A 21,894-nucleotide genomic window follows, 5' to 3' on the forward strand; every position below is an offset into this window, starting at 1 on the left:
ACATAAAGGAGCCACCGGTGAGTTTATGAGTGTTCATGCCAGGCTCTACACTAAGCACTCTCCAGAACCATCTAGCCCAGTCCTCACCATCTTACTACTATATAGATACTAAATCAATGAAGTTTATAAATGAGAAAACCCCAGAGAGGGTAAGTAACTTGCCTAAGGCCAGATTACAAACTCAAGAGCCAGGATTCAAATTCAGCAAGTCAGATTTCAGTACCTAGGTTTTTCCTGATTCACTAAAATCACTGAGGTAGAACATGAGTTCTTTCAGAGTAGCCAAGGGAGGAGAGACCAGACGGCCTCTCAAAACCATTCAATACCAACATTCTACATACTGTGCACCCAACAAACATTGAAAATAGGCAGATGATGGTCACCGTTGTACCTGGCACTTAATGTCAGAAAGAGAAGATGCCACACTGGTGAGAAGCTAATTTGGGTGTGACTATAGTTCTTAAAAATAAACCAAAGAGAAGGATGAGCTTCCCTCTGCCCACACTTCTTTTCCAAGAAATACATATTGTGAATGAGAGCACGCTATCCCACCACGTCAGACTCTTCTTGGCTGTAAGTGGTAATTATGTAGCAATTTTAGGAACTACTCAGGCAAAACAAAAGCATGGATTCAACCCCAATGATTTCTCTAAATTTTTATTAATTTTTTTTTTTTACAGCTCGATCCTCTTGTGAAAAGGAAAGAATTTGAAGATTAACAAGTCAATTACATGTTTTTTTAAACAGCAATTACTCCTCATTACAGAGAACAACAAACAAAAGATCTGTGGCACGTTATCTTTGGAAAGATCTTTTGCGAATTTTTCTTCTAAAAAAAAAACTATAATTTTCACAGATCACATATGTCTCTTTCAAAGGACTATACAAGGCAGCTAAATTTTATTCACAAAAGCCCCAAGTTGCAGTTCCATTGCTGAAGTAGATAAAATACATGGAGTCCCCCCTGTGTTGCACATCTTCCCATTGAGAGCGTCACTGCGTCCCTAGCCTATGTACAAACTCACTGTGTGGACTAGACAGCTGGCACAGTACTCCGCAAGAACTAAAGACAAATTCATATTTTAGATAGACCAGTGATTACTTATCAGCTGGACAATTCATTCCTGTTTTAAACAATTTTAATACCAAGATTTGAATTCCTCTAAAGTTGTAAGAAAGCAACAAATATATAATATAATATAATATATAATGGTAATAAATAAAAAAAAGGCAACCCTGCTCAGGTATCATCCGAAACATGATCACATTCAGAAAAAAACAAAGATTTGGGACACATGCGTATACACACACACACACACACACACACACACACACACACACCAACATGAACAGTGTGTACTTGATATCTGAGGGGGCGTGCAGTAATTTTAACAATATATGCTGATGGCCTGAACAAAAGGCGAAGTTAATACTGCCTGTGTGAAGCATCACTTAAACATCTACTTTGAAGCAAAGCACATTATCCTCCTCATAGGTCGGCCACCGCTGGTCTCACCAGTGCAGCCTGGCCAGCCTTGCTGCCAGTGGTCTTATTCCCTCGTCCTTCCAGGCTGATAAATCTTATCTAGGCTCACGCGGAGCTGTATGTTTCCTTCCTGCCCTCGTGGGTAGAGAAATACAGGCACTTTTCTACCCATCACAGTACCTGTCGAGATCTGTTGCACAGTGGAACATAGTGTGATTTCCCTAGGACAACAGGAAATCCACAGCCCCCTTACGTAGACAGGTGGTGCTTGTCAACTCATCGTAAGAACTGAAGAACATGGCCAGTGGTCAGCATTCTTACTCACTGAGAAACCAACACAACTGCATTGCAGATTGGAGGTTTATATGGTAGAAAGACCACTTGCAATGTTTCAAGGAAAATCCCCAATCCCATGTTATTCTGCCACTCCACCTCCAGCAACGAAATGACAAAAGATAAAAAGGCACAGGAAAAACCTTACATTAATTCTCAACAGGACCAAAAACAATCAAAAGAGACAACCCACTACAGAAAGGGAACAAAGAAGTACCGCCATAATCCTGACACGCCTCCACGGCCACATACACAACTCACCTCCCAGTGAGCAAAACTCTGCCTTTGTGTTTCTAAAAGAAGCCCAGATATTCTTGCAAAATGTAAATACTGGTAGTTGATGGCAAAGACTGTAGTAGACGACGTGGCAAAGTTTTTCAAAGATTTGTGTAGTGTCTGGGAAAATAAATCCTTAAGAAAAAAGTAGAATCTGTGGAGGGAGGTAGGGAATCGAGCCTAATTTGATTCATTTACCTTAAGATGAATAAATATGCCTCAAACCTCATGAAGCAGAACAAAAGGTAGAAGACCCACACTAACACGTCTTGAAGCCACAACAAAAGAAATACAGCACTATCCCCAAATTAGTATTATTTCAAAGTTAGGTTTGGTCAACAGAGGCACAGTGAATACATCTAATTCAACCAGCCTCGTACTGTGTGTGTGAGAGCGTGTTCGTACGCGTGCAACACACACACGTCTCCTTTCTGTATCAGATACAAAAGCTGCTCGTTTGGGAGAACATAATGGTTCATCTTTTTGCTTCTAAAAATTACTGGGCAGGAATTCTAACAAAATAGTAAGCTCCTGATTCTACTAACATGAATATTTTAGGTACCAATTAAGGCAATTTTTCAGCCAGAAAGGGGTCGACTGTTGTTTTCTCAAAAGCCTGAGATCTGGAATTAAAGGATATAAATGTGTTCTAATTTGTCTAGGGGAAAAAGCTAAATGTCCTGGTCAAAACAGATCTATAAAATAAAGGTCCTTTTTATTTAAAAAAAAAAAAATCAGATTCATTCAGTATCATTCAGCACTGAGTGTATCCTAGAAGTCATTCAACTGCAGTTCTTGTCCTGATAATATGCCTGCTGGACCCTCGCTTCCTCACCACAACTGGCATGTGGTGAATGTTTTCACATTCTTAACCCAGTGTCATTTGGTAAATTTCAGTGAAGTGTTTTTCAGTCTTTAGCAGGGCCCCTAGTCTGGCTAAAATCTCAAGTTCAGTGATTCACATTTTAATTATCTCCAGAAAGGACAGAAACATTCAACATTTTAAAAAGTAAAACAGTGTTCTTCCATTTCCTAGTAGACAGACACAGACACACACACACACACACACACACAACACACACGAAACTGTAGTGCCAAAGGCAAGATTTTACACTCAATTTTCACTCCTTAAGATGTTTTGTATTTGTCTCATTTTATAATCTAGTCCTTTCAATTATCTACCTCAGTACAAATTCTGCCTTTGGGGATTTAAGCATGCAGTGAAAAAGTGCAGTGATTTTAAAAATTCTTTAGATTTCTATATACAACTGTAACAGGAAAAAGACCTTATGAACATTAAGGATTCATCAGCCACAGTTTTTCACATACTCTATTTAAAAAGTAGCCACTGGGAATCCTCTTTTAGGTACAATGCAGTAAGAATCGGAAATATTCCATGTTCAAAATACTACAAATTGATCTCTGCAAATTGATTCGTTTTTCAAGGGACAAATAAATTTTTAATATAAAGGTCAGGGAGAAAAACACTACACACGAAGAATAAGGCCACTGAAAAAGCAATCAGGTTTTTTGTTTTTTTGTTTCAGAAGTGGCTGAGAAATCGACTCAGAAATGTCTTCAGTCACAGAAGCACGGTCGCTCACCGACGGCGCGCGCACACACACACACACTCCAACACAATCTGCATAGATCAGAACCTGTCCGAAAAAGACATACCCTCCCAAATTGACAGGTGACTTGTATTGGGGATCGGTGGGGTAAAGGGGGCAGAGAAGGCCAAGTGAATAAGGGGGAAAAGGACATTAAATAACCACATAAACCTGGTTCTGGTGTTTTGTTTCACACGTGTAAGAGACGGACACGATGCCACAATCCACCAGACAATTGCTGCTCGGCTAACAAAAGGTTTTGTTAAATGGCCTTGCTCTAGAACATCAGCGAATGAAATCGGTCCATCAGGATCACACATGCCGTTCTCATGCTCACATTCTGCTGCTGTATCTCTCTGGCGTTCACCTAAACCTGAGGTAACAAACCTCGAACTAGCTACTGGTAACAAAGAACAGGCTGGATAAGACACTGAAGACCGGCTTCACGCGGACAATTCATACGTGAAAAATCCTCCCCACTCCCATCCTCTACACATCCCTTTATGTACTGACCCAATCGCCAAGTTCTTACGGTCCTCACAGGGACTTTCGACCTCTTCATTGTAAAGATGGCACTCCCTTCTTAGTATGAAAATGACAAACATTCTGGGCAGGAAACAAAATGCAGAGGGGCAGAAAGGGATGAAGGGAGAGAAAAAAGAACCAACGGTGGTGGTAACACTCACTCCTCAATTTTAATACATGTGCAAATTCTACTTCTAACAGGGATTTCAAGAATTGGCTTTTAAAAACACTGCACTCAAAATAATGCTTCCAATAACCTTCAAAGGTTCAATAAAAAAAATCTGTGCTTATGGTTATGTGGGAATTTTGATTGTGTTCTTTCATTTTAGGTCATTCCCTATGAACTTGGTTTAATGTCTATAATATGGCGATAACTACATATGGGAAGGCCACAGTTTCTCTTCAGTCCAATCAAATCTAGTTGATTGAGAACACTTTGGAGTGAAGGCATGTGGTGACAATTTTTTTTTTTTTAGTCTAATTAACCACCTAATTCTCCACATCCTCTCAGGGAGTTAATTTACCCTAAACACTCAAGGGCTCAAAGTCTACTTTTGTTATAAATATAAAATAATCTGTAGCAGAAAAATATAGCCTCTCTAAGAAGTAGATTTCATTTTTCTTTGTTTGCTGACAAAATTCTGAGTTGGTTAAACATGAGTTACCACATAACTGTAGACCACAGATCAGCACCTCAAATTCCAGCTCTACTTAAACAAAAATTAAAAAGCACTTTAGCCATCTGGTCGGGTATAAATGTTGGTTCCCTTCTTCCCCAAGGTAGAAAATTCAGAACATAGTCAGTGGTGACTGCCTTTTGCTGAAGCAGGGGTGGGGATGGCAGCACCACGACCTCCATCACGCACACGATCTCAAGATGGCTTCCCTGTGGGCGGCAGCTCCTCCCTCCACTGCTCGGACTTAGGCTGACTCCCAGCAGTGACGGTGATCGCGCGGTACTCCACGGAAGGGGGGCATGGGGGGAGTTGCCTTCGATTTTATAAATTGTGACAATACTTGGTATTATCAAAGCCACTGTTCATGGGCAGAAAGTGGGGTACAGTGGAGTCCTTCACAACTTACGCTTTATAGATGACCGTCAGAATTTACTAAACAAATATTTCCCCCTAAACTTAAAAGAAAAAAAAAATCATCCACAAAACCATACACCAAAATTCATTGTTTAAAAAATTTCCTGGGAATAGACCAGGGTGGCTACTGAGATGCCATGAACTTGCTCTCAGAGCTGAAACTGCTTCTCCTCATTTCATCTGCCATTTGCATCCTGCTGGTTAAAAAAAGTACGGAAATGTTTCTAGACCACTCATACGCCCACCGAGTCTACACTGCACTTCTGTCCTTTAGTTAGGAAAGGCAAGATCATCTCTGAGGCCAGCCTCCTCCCTTCCGCTTCTGCATAACCACCACGTCCGACCAACGGTCACAGAAGTTCTTGAAAGTTTAAGTGGACAAATGTCCAGGCCATCTCATGGTGCTTCTCTTCTCGAGTCTGGTGTCTTGATGAGACAAATGTCTGAACTGTTTTTGAGGCTTTCAATGTGCAAAAAAGTTCCCAAGCCATCAAATCGACTCGGGCCTCCGTTAAGGTGTTTTGGCTGCTTGTTTTAGCCGCTGAAAACCCTGTCTCGTATAGTGCACCAGATCCGTCAAGCTGCTGTTGAGGGCCAAGGCACACACACTTGTGCTGAGCTGAGCGAAAAATTCTGCAAACAAAGCAAAATCAAAACCAAGTGAACACATTTGCACACACAAAAACAAAAACGGAAACATAAAAAGTCAAAGTTTCAGCAACTGTATCTCCACAATATTCTGCACTTCATCACAGCAAAACATCGCAATCAGCGGTAATGGCTCGCCGGTTCTCCACGTCCCTCCACCAGGCTGGAAGGCTGAGCCCCGGGCTGGTTCTCGAGCCGAATCCGTAATGCCTGGCACAGTGACTTGTGCTGGAAAATACCCAACTTCCACTGCCGGGTCAATGGATGGGTGAATCAAAACAAAACAAAACAAAACAAAACAAAACACCCCCAATGTGTGAAAAGCATCATTAGTCTGCTAAGAAAGAAAGTAAAACTCTAAGAGGCTATGAGAAAAGTAAGTGGCTACAGCTAGCTGGCCACTGCCTTCCCTACAGCCGGGCTGTGCAAAATCCGCAACGGCATTACTGGGCGGTGGCACACCAGCGCTTACTCAGTGGTCACCGGACTGACATGGAGCAGTTCCTCTAACAGCACACACTCTACCGTCTCCTACACCTTGGCTTCTCCAAGAAAGACTTCTTCTCAAAGAAGTCCCGGGCATGGTTTCTATGCCATACTTCTTACACTGCTGCTAACCCAGGTACTGAACAAACGTGCGACTCGGTATTTAGGTCACACTCCCTCACGTACCAAGTTGGCTGTGCGCAGAGACAGCCGGTCTCTTCCCTCCTTCACTTGTCTTGCCCTTTTGCTAGCATTTCAGTTCAGGCTGAAATAATGATGCCAGAACTTCTGGGGGGGCAAGGTGCTGCAACCACTTCTAACTTAATTTTGCGGAGATCTAGTCACAGAAATCTGGCTCCATGCCACAGAGCTCAAGAAAGAACTGCGGCCAGGTCGTGAGGCAGAACACGGAACATAAAATACAAACCAACCGTGTCACTCCCTCCCGATCCCCGTGCCCCGGGAATTACCGCCACAGAGCCTTTACCTTTACTCTTCCTTGTAAGGGCCTCAGCCTGCTCCCAAAGATCAAAGGCGGTAAGGACATGAGAAGTAATGGTGACGTAAGAAGATGTCATGTTTTGGATGGTGACAGGCATGCCACTGCTCCCTACGCTGCCAGCACTTGACTGGGACCCGATGGAGCCGGCAGGAGAAGGCATTGGAGAGAGAGGGGACTGTGTGCCTGTGCTTCTGGAAGGTGGGAGAAAGAAGAGAACTGGTTAATCACCTAAACCCGCAGATGATGGACGTCTGGTCTCTGGGACTGTGGTCCAAGTTATAAAGTTTCAGGGTGTACGAGCCAAAATGGCAATCACTTCCACAAGATCAGAGACACCCTTCACCTTCAGTATTTGGGGAATTTAGTTCATGAAACACAACAAAATGGGGCCCACCACACAGAGAAAAGTAACTGGATGGAGGCAAGGCATCCTTCACTGGACACGGACTCAGGTGGGCACTCCTACATTCCAAATACGCTTGCTCCATTTACAGTCTACTCCTTTGGCCTGGGATCTCTTCCTCTCCCCACCCTCAGTTCTGACTTCCAGCAAGACAATGCTGCCCTGTGAAGACGGTTCAAATCTCCTATATATCCATTCGCACCCACTCCACACTGGGCACTCCTCTGGACCCCGGGGAGACAGCATGGCCTCCCCTCGGCCACCACCTGAACTGGTTCTTTGCATTTACCTATTAATTTATCCACTGCATTTCTCACATCCCATTATATTCTTCTGTCTATTCCTTTTCCTTCCGTGAAGGCTGGGACCATTTCTTACAAATCTTTGCATTTCTAGCCCTTAGCACAGAGGGTAGGCGCTTCCCAATTATCTACTGAATCAATGTCTGGATGAATAGCAGGACAGCCTCCGAGGAGACTGGGCAAGAGGTATTCGCGTCGGGGGACTCACAGTCTTCTCTCAACTCTCCTTCTGGCTATATACCTGCACATGCAAGTTAACAAGGGCCTTGATGTGCCTCAAGTGAGAAACATGAGGAAAACAGACATAAACAGTAATGGAAAGATGTTACTTCTCAATCAGGATTTTTTTTTTTTTTTTTTTTTTTTTTTTAAGAGAGGCCATATGGGAATCTCTTCTCTTCAATGTGCTAGAAATGGGGCAACCTTCTAGGTGATATTCTTAAAATAGCAAAATTTATCAGAACTGGGAATTTTTCAAGGAGTATAACCAAATTAAAAAAAAAAAGAAAAATACTAGGCAAATACTACAGGGAAGAAAATTCTAACTTCATCTTAACAACACCTGTACAAAAATTCTGTTTTTCACCATCTTATGGCACAGATGAACACCTTCAGTCCACAAAGGAGGCGGGAGTTCGCTAGAGATAGTTTTCATTCTTAGTATTATTGTCATGGATCCTAGATAAGGGCATGCAGTTCTGGAAAGTTCCTGTTTACTGAAATGCCAAGATGACGTTTCATATGGACGGAGAAAAGACTTGGGCTCTGATTGGCTCTGCCTCTGTTTTGTGTTGTTAGGCATATCTGAAGATCCTCAAAGCTCTAAAATTTTGACCCTATATTCTTTGTAATTATCTTTTTATGTTAATCAGCCAACACCTTGACTTACAACTATTCCTCAAAAAGGTAGAAATATGCTAATAATTTAAGGAGCAAATCAGCACACAGATGGACACAATTTTTGAAAAGCCAAAGTCATACGAATGGTTGCAAAAGCAAGAGGCAAATAAAGAGATAACTTGGTTTTGAGAATTATTTAAATTAGACTTTTCATTACCTTGCACTGCATGGAGAAGGTGCCTGGGCAACTTTGAAAAAACTGCTGAAGTGTTCGTTAAGAGCACGAGAATACTTTATTGCTATATCTTTTTTACAACGAAACATCGCCATGTTCAAAATGGACTGGCAACGCAGGCTATGAACATAAACAGAAGGTAAAGTGAAGTGTTACTTTGTAGACACGAGTATCACTACTCCACAAAGCCATCTACCTAACCTTTTATACTTTGCCGGTCTAAGGAACACACTGGGTCCTCCTCATCTACATGAGGAAGAACGTCTTACGCATCTTACTGTACTGTTCACAGTACCATCAAAAGTCAGTAAGGCATAAAGGGGCGCCTGGGTGGCTCAGTCGGCTGAGCATCCCGGTCTCGATTTCGGCTCAGGTCAGGACTTCAGGGTCCTGAGATCAAGCCCCGGGGCGAGCTCACGCTGTGTGTGGAGCCTAAGGTTCTCTCTCTCCCTCTCCTTCTGTCCCTCCCCCCAAAGTAAACTTTGGTAGAAAAACACAAATACACAAGAATTCCACTTAAGTCATGAGACCAAAGCCTCTATGAGTCAACAGTAAAATGGCAGTAGCTGCCTTTCGTAAAAAGTAACTACCAGTGGGATTAACCCCTTGACCACACATCCTACTTTCTGGTATTGTTCTGCCTTCATTATTGATTTCCGTGCTAAGAAAACAAACTACAAAATCTTTTTGTAACAGCAAAAGATGCAAAAGCAAATACTATTTAGACAAGAAAAAAAAGTACACACCATAAAACAGCAAATATCTTCTCTTGTGGAGTTGAGGCGTCTGAGAAGGATTTTAATGACATTATAAATCTATAGGAAAATAGAAAAATACATAAACAAAGGCAGTTAGAAAATCCCAGGCAATCAAGACATCTTATTATGTTTGTCTTGGTTTTATGTTGAATTTCCTGAAGATGTGAAGACACGAAAACCACGCAGAAAGAAACCCCAGGCCTCGGAGCAGTAATTTAGGCCATTCAGAAGAGCAGGCAAGGACATGTCTCTTCTCTGGCCTGTCTACCTGCTTGAAACCACGTAGACTCGCAGATTCGTGTCCTCACCGAGTCCCCTGTCCAAACACAGATAAAGGAGGGGGCAGATACTGAGCTGCCCGCGCATCTGATAAGACAGCCGAACTGGAAAAACCCGCCTCTCCCTGCAGGTCTGGCCTTTCACAGTGCACCTGGCGAAGGATGGAGCAGGACCCAGTCCCTCCATTCTAGCACTTATCTAGAACACATGTTCATTTAGGGCCCAAGAAACAGTCCCGATCAGTAGCTTTTTTAAAGGCTCCCCTTTGTTAAGTTGTCTTCCTACTAAATTTGAATGGATTCAAACAGTCAAGGCGAGGAAGGAGAAGCACGCAGGTAGACAGCAAAATGACGTGGTGGCACTTACTTAATGAGGTCTACGCTTTCCAAGTACACCGAGTAAGCCGACTTGGACGCCGGGCTTTCCGACTCTGTGGCAATCCCGCACTCAATAAGCGACAAGGCGGCCTCCAAGTACTTAAAAGCCTTCCCAACCTTGTCAGTCTGTAGGAGAACATGGTCAGTGTTAGGCCTAAGACAGACTTAATTGTTTAGTTTCTCAACCACACTCTTTACCTCAATTTCCCTCCACTGTCTTAGTTTAATTATGGCTAGGGGAAAAGCGTGAGAACAAAGGAACCCAAAATGATAACCAAAGCCCATTGGCTTTGACTACTGCACGATTTCTTTTAGCAAAAATTGAGTAGGAAAGAAAAACCAAAACAATCTTATTAAGACTACTCTCTCAGTCTTTAACTGCATGTTCAAACCAGGGCAGTAAGCACATCGTCCCCTTGTTACTAGTGTACAATGACACATTATGTGATTCTCCTGAGGAGATTTTCCTACACACCTAGAATGATGCAGACGCAAATGTCTTTGTTTGTGTTTATCTTATAAGCAATAGGAAGCATCATGGTTCAGGAGCATCTCGGAACTTATGTCTAACGGTAATCGTCTTATGTAGTTTAGAGCCAAACAGATTATCCGGTCACGTCTGGAAGCCAGGGTTAAGTGTACAAGGCTATCCGTGGGCCAGCAGGGATAAAATTTCAGAGTCCCTTAAAGGGCAAGTAGAAATATGAATGAAATGAAATGCTGGTGGTCCCCTAAACCTGAAGGTACGCGGGGTCACGGAACGCTCTCCTCCCTGGAACACAGCCAGCTCCCTGAGACTGTGAGGAGCACCCCCACCTTTTCTCTACACTTGCCGTGTGGACCATGTGTTGTAAGAGCAACCGACTAACACGTATCCAAGTCTGTGGTTTCTGCTCATGCGTTCGATTCGGTATGTTCACAAAGAACTAAAAACAGCAAAGGTGCAAGCGGAGTGTAAGGAAGTGGTAACACATCAGCAGAGAAAGATGGTGTGGGGCTAATTTTTAATAAATAACTTGGTTCTAAAATATTTTTTCTAAAGAAAGCCAGGCTCAGAAAATTAGTAACAGCAGGGACTTTCCTCAAAAAATCAAAAATAGAACTACCCTATGAGCCAGCACGTGCACTACAAGGTATTTACCCAAAGGATCCAAAAATACTGATTCGAAGAGGCACGTGCACCCTGATGTTTACAGCGGCATCAGGAACAGCCGAACTACGGAAAGAGCCCAGATGTGCACTGACTGATGAACGGACAAAGCAGCTGTGGTGCGTGTATGTATATGTATGTACGTGCGTGTGTGTGTGTGTGTACATGGATGTATATATGAATGGAATATTACTCAGCCATCAAAAATAATGAAATCTTGCCACTTACAGTGACATGGATGGAGTTAGAGTGTATTATGCTACATGAAATAAGTCAGTCAGGGAAAGACAAATACCATATGATTTCACTCGTGGAATTTAAGAAACCAAACAGGTAAACACAGGGGAAGGGAAGGAAAAATAAAATAAGATAAAAACAGAGAGGGAGGCAAACTATAAAACTCACTCTTGACTATAGAGAAGAAACTGAGGGCTGCTGGAGGGGAGGTGGCTAGGGGGATGGGCCAGATGGGTGATGGGTATTAAGGAAGGCACTTGTTGTGATGACCACTGGGTGTTATATGTAAGTGATGAATCACTAAATTCTACTCCTGAAACTAGTATTACGCTATATGTTAACTAACTAGAATGTAAAAATAAAGAAAAATTAAGAAAAACTTGAAATGTTAAGTATTATATTTAATAAGTGCTGTCAACTTCTTGTACTTGAAAAATGTTTTCTGTTTTAATAAAAAGTCTGCTTTAACATTTCAAAAAAAAAATCAGTGACAGAAAGAATAAAGATCAAATTGGCACGCCCCCACTAAACCAGCAGTAAGGGCTTTACTGGTTTGCTTCACTGGTGAGAATTTAACTCCTTAAAGCGGTTTATTTAATGCCATCTCTTTCATGGAAATTCCAAGATTTATACCGGCCTTATTGTATAAACAAAAGGAATGACAGTAAAAGAAAAAAAGAAAGAAAGAAAAGAAAAAATTGCCAATATCCGCTTCTTCGAGCGAAGTATTCTGTAAGGCTGATAATGAACTCCCCGCGTGGCTCCAGAGACAGTGTTCCCACAGCAGCGACCGCACTTCCCTTCTCAACAGTGAGTACAACGCACAGAAAAAACATACTCCTCTATATTCACTGGAGAGCTTAACTATTTGGACGCAAAATGCACCTATTTGAGACCTTGTGCAAATAAAGGAGAAATAAAGAAGAATAAAGAGGCTGCCCATTCAGGTTTCTGTCCAAACCAGCATATTATCAGAGTGAAATGAGCTATTATTAGCTATTAAAAGGAGTATAAATCAGGTATAAATCAGGACTGAACTCGGCACACTGGGATACATGGGCGGCTTGGGCAGGGAGAAAGAAGAGAGCATCTGTAGAAGTTAATTCATATACAAAACGAGAAGTTCCCTAGACTATTGTTTGAATATGAAGGAATCTAGGTACTGAAAGCGTCCAACGCCAGGGTAAGTTTTAGACCGCCTGCTGACAATGTACTGAATATTTACTCCTTTGCAGAACGGCAAAGGTTCTCAGAGCTCTGGCAGCGACTGTGGAGAGCTGGGGGCAGAGCCGGGGGCAGAGCCGGGGGCAGAGCCGGGGGCAGAGCTCGGGGGCAGAGCCGGGGGCAGAGCTCGGGGCAGAGCCGGGGGCAGAGCCGGGGGCAGAGCTCGGGGCAGAGCCGGGGGCAGAGCCGGGGGCAGAGCCGGGGGCAGAGCTCGGGGGCAGAGCCGGGGGCAGAGCTCGGGGCAGAGCCGGGGGCAGAGCCGGGGGCAGAGCTCGGGGCAGAGCCGGGGGCAGAGCCGGGGGCAGAGCTCGGGGCAGAGCCGGGGGCAGAGCCGGGGGCAGAGCCGGGGGCAGAGCTCGGGGCAGAGCCGGGGGCAGAGCTCGGGGCAGAGCCGGGGGCAGAGCCGGGGGCAGAGCTCGGGGCAGAGCCGGGGGCAGAGCCGGGGGCAGAGCCGGGGGCAGAGCCGGGGGCAGAGCCGGGGGCAGAGCTCGGGGCAGAGCCGGGGGCAGAGCTCGGGGCAGAGCCGGGGGCAGAGCCGGGGGCAGAGCTCGGGGCAGAGCCGGGGGCAGAGCCGGGGGCAGAGCCGGGGGCAGAGCTCGGGGCAGAGCCGGGGGCAGAGCTCGGGGCAGAGCCGGGGGCAGAGCTCGGGGCAGAGCCGGGGGCAGAGCCGGGGGCAGAGCCGGGGGCAGAGCTCGGGGCAGAGCCGGGGGCAGAGCCGGGGGCAGAGCTCGGGGCAGAGCTCGGGGCAGAGCCGGGGGCAGAGCCGGGGGCAGAGCTCGGGGCAGAGCCGGGGGCAGAGCTCGGGGCAGAGCTCGGGGCAGAGCCGGGGGCAGAGCCGGGGGCAGAGCTCGGGGGCAGAGCCGGGGGCAGAGCCGGGGGCAGAGCTCGGGGCAGAGCCGGGGGCAGAGCCGGGGACGTGGCCATCTGGCACAGACGGGGACGTCTCAGTCGGCCTCCGGCCGGCCCAGAACAGGGCCGCTCTGGAGACAGGTCTGCAGGAGCTTTGGCCCCCTCACAGCGTCCCGCATGGTAAGGACTTGATAAACATTTTGTCCTGAGGAGGAGGGCTGATAAAAGGGTCTCTCTAGCCCGTCCGAGGAGAGATGCCCGCCTACAGATGGGGGCCGAGCGCAGGCCAGGATCTGGGGGCCGCCGTGCTCTTCTCATGTGGTGTAAGGTTCAATACACGGTATCTGCGGGGGTTCTGGCTTAGAGAATACATTAAATAAATAAAAGCCCCCGAGTCTTAGATGTTCAAACATGACAAAGGGCAGACATTATCTAATTATACTGCAGCCGAGATATAAAAGCACATTTAATTACGGATGCCATTACCACAACAAAAGCACCACTTCCCAGAAAGTCCCAACAGCCACCGGGTAAAGAGAGCTCATTTTGTAAAAGCATGTTTACCAACACTGCAATCATTATTACCTTCATCTTAAAGTGTTACCTAATGGCACGGGTCCACTCGTCCCTCTTCCCTCGGGTTGCTATCTCAAGGGCTCCGAGGCAGTTTCGGAGCAGACCACCTCAGCCTCCGAAGGGTTCCAGGCTGAACACAAACTGATCGACTTTCAACAGCAGAACTCGTCTCCCACATCCCAAGAACTGACTCAGTGGCACAAGAAAGCCCTCACGCATTAAATCCAACACTAACAGGTAGATTTAACTTCCATTCATTTAGATATAAAACTCTGTCACTAGGTACCCTGTATATTCGCCCAGTTCAGACTGAGTCAAAGCAAATAATCTCACTAAACATCCCTTGCCCCTCGCTCCTTAAGACCCGCGGATCCTGCTTTACTTTGTGGTCCGCGTCTGTCCTCCCCCGACACACTCCACACCCCACCCTCACCCCTTCAGTGAAAGGGAACTCAAGGAGACCACAGAGATCTTATCAGAAAACATTCTACCAACGGGATGAAAGAGCCAAACTGACCATTAACTCTGCTTTTTGCTTCAACTTTTTGGCCTCCTTCATGTGAAAATCGGCTTGTTGTCTGAAAGAGAAGCGAAGACCAGGGGTGGGTCATAGGAACCTGGAATGACTATACTGGGACAAGATGACTGAAGACAAAGGGGGTGAAAAAGGCTGGGAGGAGATGGGGGGGGGGCAGCAGAGAAGGGGCAGAGGAAACAGGAGGAAAAAAGCAGCAGCAGGAGCACCCAGGGTCTTACCTGTCAAGCTTCACTGGAGGCTTCCCTGGTTTAGAGTTACCATTTGGCAAAGAAGGCACTAGAAAAGGATATGCAGTATCTCCAGAAGATCCCTTTAAAAAAAACGTATCATACAGATCACACTCCAATAGTTAAAACCATTGACCTAAAGCTACCACCCCTCTAAATTAGCAGAAAATAGTTCAAAAAAGAGGAAATCAAGCACTGCACAATTTAGCTTAGTTAAGCGTTTCCCAGCTAGATTCGACTGGAACTGTAGGTTCTGACTGTGCTGAGGCCCAAAAAGATGTAAGACAGGAATGTCCAAGAGCACGGATAATCAACAAAGCTAAATGTAACATCTTCTCTTAACACACACACACACACACTCACACACTCACACACACACACTCACACACACTCACACACACACACACACACACACACACACACTCACACCCAGGTTAGCAGGAAGAGAGGACCTTGTATTTGACTATTATTTGAGAAAGTGGCTATTTTTTTTCCATTACAATCAATAACGAAAAGTATCTGACACCAAACATGTGAACTAAGAACTAACCTGGGCAACATTTTTTACTGCAAAACACCCAACAGAAAATTAACACAAAAATCTACTCTGGTTTTTCACCTCTGCACCACTTTGTTAAGGAAGAATAAGGTGACGTCTACACTTACACGGAATATTAACCATCCTTTTACCCTCTAAAAACTAGAACTTCAAACACAAATAACTCGTCAATGCCTTAGTAACAGTGATGCAGAGCTCTGAAATACCACCATGAGGAACGTCTCTTATTTGGGCATTTAAAGGAAAGAGGCACTGATGTATTCCACTCCGTAAGTTCCAGCCCCCTCCCCGCTGCTTACTTTGTGCTCTGTACAGCTTCCAGATCCCTTCCCCTCTATTTTTCTGTGCTTGGGAGCAGAAGAGTCTTTGTGGTTGCCCTTGTTACTACTGGCACTTTGGGGAGGGTCCTGGCTGCAGGGGTCGGCTTCCCGCCTTGGCCTCTTTTGTGCAGGCTTGGCTGGCTTCTGGGAGGAGGAGGAGGAGGAAGTAGAAGAGGAGGAGGATGACACAGGTGGGGGGGCAAGCACTTCCTTCTTTGAGGGCTCAGAGGAGGGCTTGGATGTTCTGGAAGGAGACATCATGCAAAATTAAGACAGAACACGAACCACATAACTTAGTAGTTTAATTGCAAGATAAAATGGCTGCTGACACCAAAAATTAAGAAATCACAGAGCATGAAATCCATTCTTGTAGAAAGGCCAAATTTCAGGGACTTTAGGTACCTTTGAAAGATCTAGACCGATCTATGAATAATGGATTAAGTTATGTGGTTTGTCACTAAGCTCCCAGAGATCCCAACTCCCCCAACCAAGTTAGTCTTTATTAGCTGCTCCCCAACCCATACCCTCCTCTGACAAGCAGGCAAGCCCCGCTGCCACCTTCTCTCTGACTCCTCCCCCCTCCCTCAATCCCTCTCAAATCTCTGTTGGCTCCCACCCGGTGACACTATGCACTTTCTTTTGCCGAGTCATTTTATGAAGTGATTTCTTGAATAAACAAGAGAGTGAATAACAATAATTTTTTTATATTCACACCTTCCTGGAACTACTCCCCTGCCCCGTGGCCACCTCTCTCCAAAGCAAGAGACTTAGTGAATAGGCCTGGCCACTCCCAGTAACTGCCTGAAGAAAGAGCACTGAACTCAGGCTCCCAGGGTTCAAGGGCTAGCTCCCTCTGTCAAGAATTTTGTGACAATGGACAAGTCATTTTCTCCCTCTGTGCCTCTGTTTCCAATTCTGCAAAGTAGGGATAATAAGAGCACCTTTCTTGTTTTTACGAAAAATTCTTTTAGAAAGAAATTACTTTCAGATGTTCAGGAAATTTTCCATTGTTAAAATGTCTTTGATAAACCTTAGTTTGGGCTCCATGAATTGTCAATTCCCAAAAGGTCCTCGTGGATGAAAGCAACATGGAACAAACTTAGCACATCAGCAAAATGAGCCTGACAGTGTGTTGATCGACTCCTGCTGCTGAAGAAAAATGGCTTTGCCCTGTCAAGGCCCGGGAAGACTCGGTCACCTTGCAAGGCTACTGCTAATCTCTATACTCACTTCGTTTTCGAAGATTCTTTGTGGGAGGATGAAGATGATGACTGTGACTTGGTTTCTTTCTCCAGTCTGGCTTTCTTGCTATCCTGGTCTTTCTCTGCTTCAGCCTATTAGTGTGGCATAACAAAGTACACTGTTACAAGGACAGACATACGGACAAAACAGAAAAGACTACCCAGCAAAGGTACTGAGAGTCACTGGGCTTTTGGCAACAACTATACACACAGCAAACTCCTAACTACCTACACTGTGTGTGTTTCGGCAGGTGGAGGGAGGCAGACAATCGATATTTGATGAGATTTGTACTGAGACAGATCTTCACACAAGGAAGGAGTGTTCTTCCCATCCAGGGAAGGGAGGATGTCTGTGTCTAAGTAACAGCTGACAGCAGGAAGAGTAAGTAAGCGTCCTGAACACATCACTGATGTTTTTCTAAATAGAAAAGAATCAATAAAACATGCACATTCACAGCAAGGAACAACAGATGACTTTTTGAGTGACATCCCCCTTTCTTTCAAAAGGACCATCCACTTATGCCCACTAATTTATTCTTTGTATAAAATTAGGAGTGGAGTACTTGAAGCTCACTTTTCATCTAATTAAAAGTAAGTACGTTTTTGAGAAAGAAACAGCATTACCAAACCCTCAGTCTCTGTATCTTACAGACAGGACTAAAAAGACACACAACAAAGTAAGAATAGTTACTCTGGGATTCCAGCTAACTTTTTTTTTTCCTCTTCCACTGACCCCAACTGTCTTTCTTCCTTTCTTTTTAAGAGATTGTCTTTATATCTCTCTATATGTATATGGGGACACATTTCTATTTTTCAAAAAATTTGAAAAAAAAATGAAGGATAAGTATAATTTTAATGAGGGAAGAATATGAACAGAAGGGATATTTAATTCTATAGAGAGTCACATACCTCAAAAACACGTTTATACCAACTAATGTGCAAGTTAAACACACACAATGATTAGGAGAACCAAGACTTCTTCACGGCAAAGTCTCTTTCCCTTGTCGACCCGCAGAGCAAGTATACAGCAAGCCTCCGTAGACGCGCTGACTTCACGGCGGCCTCCTTCCCACCGGCCTGGGCTCACGTGACCGCTCCGTGGGAAGGCCAGCCGGTGACGGTGACAAGAAGGGGATTGGTGGGAGTCCTTCGATTAATTCTGATGCACATTTAGAACTAAACTCCTCCAACTGTCAGTTCACCCAGAGAGAAATCTGGGACACCACCCAGTCAATCTAGGACAATCCCTAAAAAACCTGAAATCCTCTCTCAAAGCCTTAGAGGAAAAAAAAACATTCTTCAAATTAACTGACTGTGGGAGGCCCCGATTTTTTTGCTTCAACAAAAAGAGAGACAGTGGTCTCTCCCTCATTCCCTGAATTTCTCCAAGAAAGATGAATAAATTTTGATGGGCAGGCTCCAGCTCTGCCCAGACACTAATAAGCAGCATGAGCCCGCTTGAAGGAAGGGGCGAGTGCTCGAAGGGAGGGGGGAGCGAAGCGTGCCCCTCCTACACCAGACACCCTGCAGACACGTGCGCCTCAGCACGCCATCCGGCCCTTCAGATCTCTCCCGGAAAAACATTTTATCTCTTGCTTCAAAATGGATCATTGATAAGTCAAGCAGAGAAAGACAACTATCATATGATTTCTCTCATCTATGGAACATAAGAACTAGGATGATCAGTAGGGGAAGAAAGGAATAAAGAAAGGGGGGGGTAATCAGAAGGGGGAATGAAGCATGAGAGACTATGGACTATGAGAAACAAACTGAGGGCCTCAGAGGGGAGGGGGGTGGGGGAATGGGATAGACCGGTGATGGGTAGTAAGGAGGGCACGTATTGCATGGTGCACTGGGTGTTATATGCAACTAATGAATCATCGAGCCTTACATCTGAAACCGGGGATGTACTGTATGGTGACTAACATAATATAATAAAAAATCATTAAAAAAAAATGGATCATTGAAGGTGGCTTATCAAGGTAGAGGTTCCTAATCTCTTGGTGTGTGCACAGTGACAATATGAAAAGGGGAAAATGGGTAGGGAATAGAGAAGAGAAATGAAATCCAAGGGAAGGCTTTCACCCTCCTCGAGGCTGATTCCACGTGGCCTGCACACTCCCAACAGCCACCACAGTATCTAGACAGACCTTGGACACAGCCAGTCCACAGGGACCAAGTTCAAAGACTTGGTGCAAAAATTGGAAATGTAATTACATTTTTATATTGATTAAAGGTTGAAGTGGTGATGTTTTAGATACACTGGATTAAACAAAAATTTAAAAACTGTTTTCAATGCTTTTTGCCTTTTTGTATTTTTTAATGTGGCTACTAGAAAATTTAAAATCACACATATGGATTACATTGTATTCCTAGTGGACAGTACCATGCTACTGTTTCCTAGAGCCAATCTGCAAATCAGGCCCTGAACTTCCAGCTAGCCAATGCAAAGAAGGAATTATAAAATGTACAGGTTAGGGGCACTTGAGTGGTTCGGTCATTTAAATGTCCCACCCTTGGTTTCGGCTCAGGTCATGATCTTGGGCCTGTGGGATCGAGCCCCCAGTCAGGCTCTGTGCTCAGCAGGGAGTCTGCTTGAGATTGTCTCACTCCCTTTGTCTGCCCCTCCCCCTCCTCTAACAAAATAAATAAAATTTAAAAAATAAAATGTACAGGTTAGATAAGATAAAAATAAACCAGCTACTCGGAAATATAACCATTCATTAAGAAGGCTGGAGAAAAAGCATCAGGGAGGGGGTCCCTAGTAAGGAGATAATGTGACGTAAATAAACAGGCACATCTTAAAGGCACAGCTGAACGAGGACAGGGGATGTCACACAGCTGTTTCTCCTGCGGCCTTCAGCGTGGATGTCACGGCCAGCAGCAGAATTCTGGAGCACAATTCAGAAGAAATGAAAGGCGCTGGCACATGCCAGGAGAAGCGTCCTGGGGTTCCACACAGCACACAGATCCCCATTCAACAATTCGTAATGGTGACCCTTGAGAGACCGTCCTCACTGGCAGAGAAGAGAGAGTAAACTGGAAATGACTGGGTTAAAACAGAATCCTACTATTCTCCCTGTCAGTTAAGAGCCTACTGGGCCCAAGAGTCTCTGCCACCGGTAGGCCCAGCAAATTCTCCGTTTTAAGATTAAGGGCTGGCAAGCTGGCTGGCAAGCAGTGCAAGATGATGGGAGATTTCTCTTTGGGCGAAGTCACAGAATTTGCTGAAATATCCAGACAGGTACTAACTCGTCCATGTGGTAGTTAGCCATATGTATACTTTTCCCAGTGGAAGGCAGTTCTTGGCAATTAATGACACACAGGATAAGTCCCCATGGGAAAAACAGGCACCAACTGTCCACAAGGGTACTTCCTTAAACAAACAAATGAAAGAACCACCAAACCCCAGAGGTGGAATGAGAGTTCATTTTTGTTTGTACACCTTCATGCTGCTTAAGACATGCTAGTCAGGACGATAAACCACAGCGGCAGACCTTATACACCACGCATGCAAATAAAAGACTCACAGTGAGTCAGCCCGCACGAACTGGACATTACCCCTGGCTTGTGCCAATCGGTGACTCAAGAGAGCAGCCCCAAACCCCAAGAAGTCACCAAACGCGAACGCGGACACCAGCATTTAACACCTGTGTTGGCACTTCCTGGGGTAACATGCTCATGACGCTGACAGGCAGCGTGACAAACCGATCGTACTCCCTAAGCTGGCAGAAAGTCAGCCATTCAACCCAATGAAGCTACCTTCCCCTTCTGGTGATTTTCCTTGCTTGACTGAGTTCAAGCCTGTGGGCTTGAGGTCAGTGTTTCTGCACACGATGCACTTGAAACCCTGTCATCTTTCTGTCTGGAACAGTCACAGAGGCTTCCCCAGAGTAAGTATTTGCAACTGGCCCAGAAGGGAAGCTGAGCGGCTGAGGGGCACAGCTGAGGCCTCTCAGCCTAAGTGGCTGGATTTAGGAAAGGGCCATTGAACAGGGCGCCGGGCAGTACTCAGCGGCAGGAAATGTAGTCTTGAATTCCAAGACTGAAAAGCAGGAGGCAAGGAGTTCTTCAGATTTTTCTGGGACGAGCAGAGAGACAAGAGTGATGTACTCTCTCTTCACGAGGAGAAAGAAGGCTCCTGCACCCCGATCTCCTTAGCCACAGATCAAGCCCCATTACGGGGAAGCCTATGTAAGCTCTGGGCTTCGGAAGTTCCCTTTTTCCACAAGGATAAGCGTCTCAACAGGGCCTGCATCTACAACAAAAGGCGGCTGCTGGCTGATGACTGGTTCCTAACTAACTTGTTTGCTTTCCTCAACCTGTTGGGTCGGGCAGCCGAGGACTACGCGCCAGATGCCGCCCCACCTACAGAGGACAGCGCAGGGCAAGCCTGAAGACCGTAAAAGGAAGCGCTGGCGCTGCGCTGGGCCCCGCCGGGTTCTGCAGGAGAACACCTTCAGGGCAGCCTCCTGCCTGCCCCGGCATCTGGCTCACCATCTAAGTACCCACAGGTAGCAAACGGAAAATGAAGACAGCTTGTTCAAAACGAATACTCATTTTAGTCCACAGAGTTTTTGACAGGAGCTTAGCTATGACAGAGCGGAGGAGCATGTGAAAGGGGAACGGATGCAGAAGGGCTGGCAGGGGTGGGGGTGGGGACATGGCACACTGGAGTGGCAGGAATGGGGACAACAGAGGGACTGAGCCAGGATGACTTTCCGTCAGAGTCAGTATATCACCAATCTTGAACTATGACCTTGTGCCTCTCTCCAATAATCCCCCCAACCAGACACCTGGGTACCAAAAAAAAAAAAAACAA

The 21,894-nt window shown here is 45.4% G+C and overlaps 1 protein-coding gene across 3 annotated transcripts in view; it reads right to left on the reverse strand.

Moving 5' to 3' along the window:
* Positions 1 to 641: 641 nt before the first annotated feature.
* Positions 642 to 21,894, reverse strand: part of AFF1 (ALF transcription elongation factor 1) — a 193,762-nt gene continuing 172,509 nt past the window's right edge. For 2 of the 3 annotated variants that reach the window (XM_087864008.1, XM_045791442.2), the window contains exons 12-20: positions 17,062 to 17,165; positions 15,811 to 16,075; positions 14,944 to 15,035; positions 14,705 to 14,765; positions 10,141 to 10,277; positions 9,484 to 9,552; positions 8,720 to 8,857; positions 6,943 to 7,148; positions 642 to 5,954 (exon numbers count right to left, since the gene is read on the reverse strand). In XM_087864008.1, coding sequence (XP_087720134.1) covers positions 5,833 to 5,954; positions 6,943 to 7,148; positions 8,720 to 8,857; positions 9,484 to 9,552; positions 10,141 to 10,277; positions 14,705 to 14,765; positions 14,944 to 15,035; positions 15,811 to 16,075; positions 17,062 to 17,165 — 1,194 coding nt within the window. In that variant the 3' untranslated portion in view covers positions 642 to 5,832. The remainder of the gene's footprint in view (positions 5,955 to 6,942; positions 7,149 to 8,719; positions 8,858 to 9,483; positions 9,553 to 10,140; positions 10,278 to 14,704; positions 14,766 to 14,943; positions 15,036 to 15,810; positions 16,076 to 17,061; positions 17,166 to 21,894) is intronic. The other variant, XM_045791433.2, reaches the window with a different exon arrangement.

Source organism: Ursus americanus, chromosome 8 (assembly GCF_024610735.1).
Source record: "Ursus americanus isolate L20-20 chromosome 8, mUrsAme1.1.p, whole genome shotgun sequence".
In the NCBI taxonomy this organism is placed as follows: Eukaryota; Metazoa; Chordata; class Mammalia; order Carnivora; family Ursidae; genus Ursus; species Ursus americanus.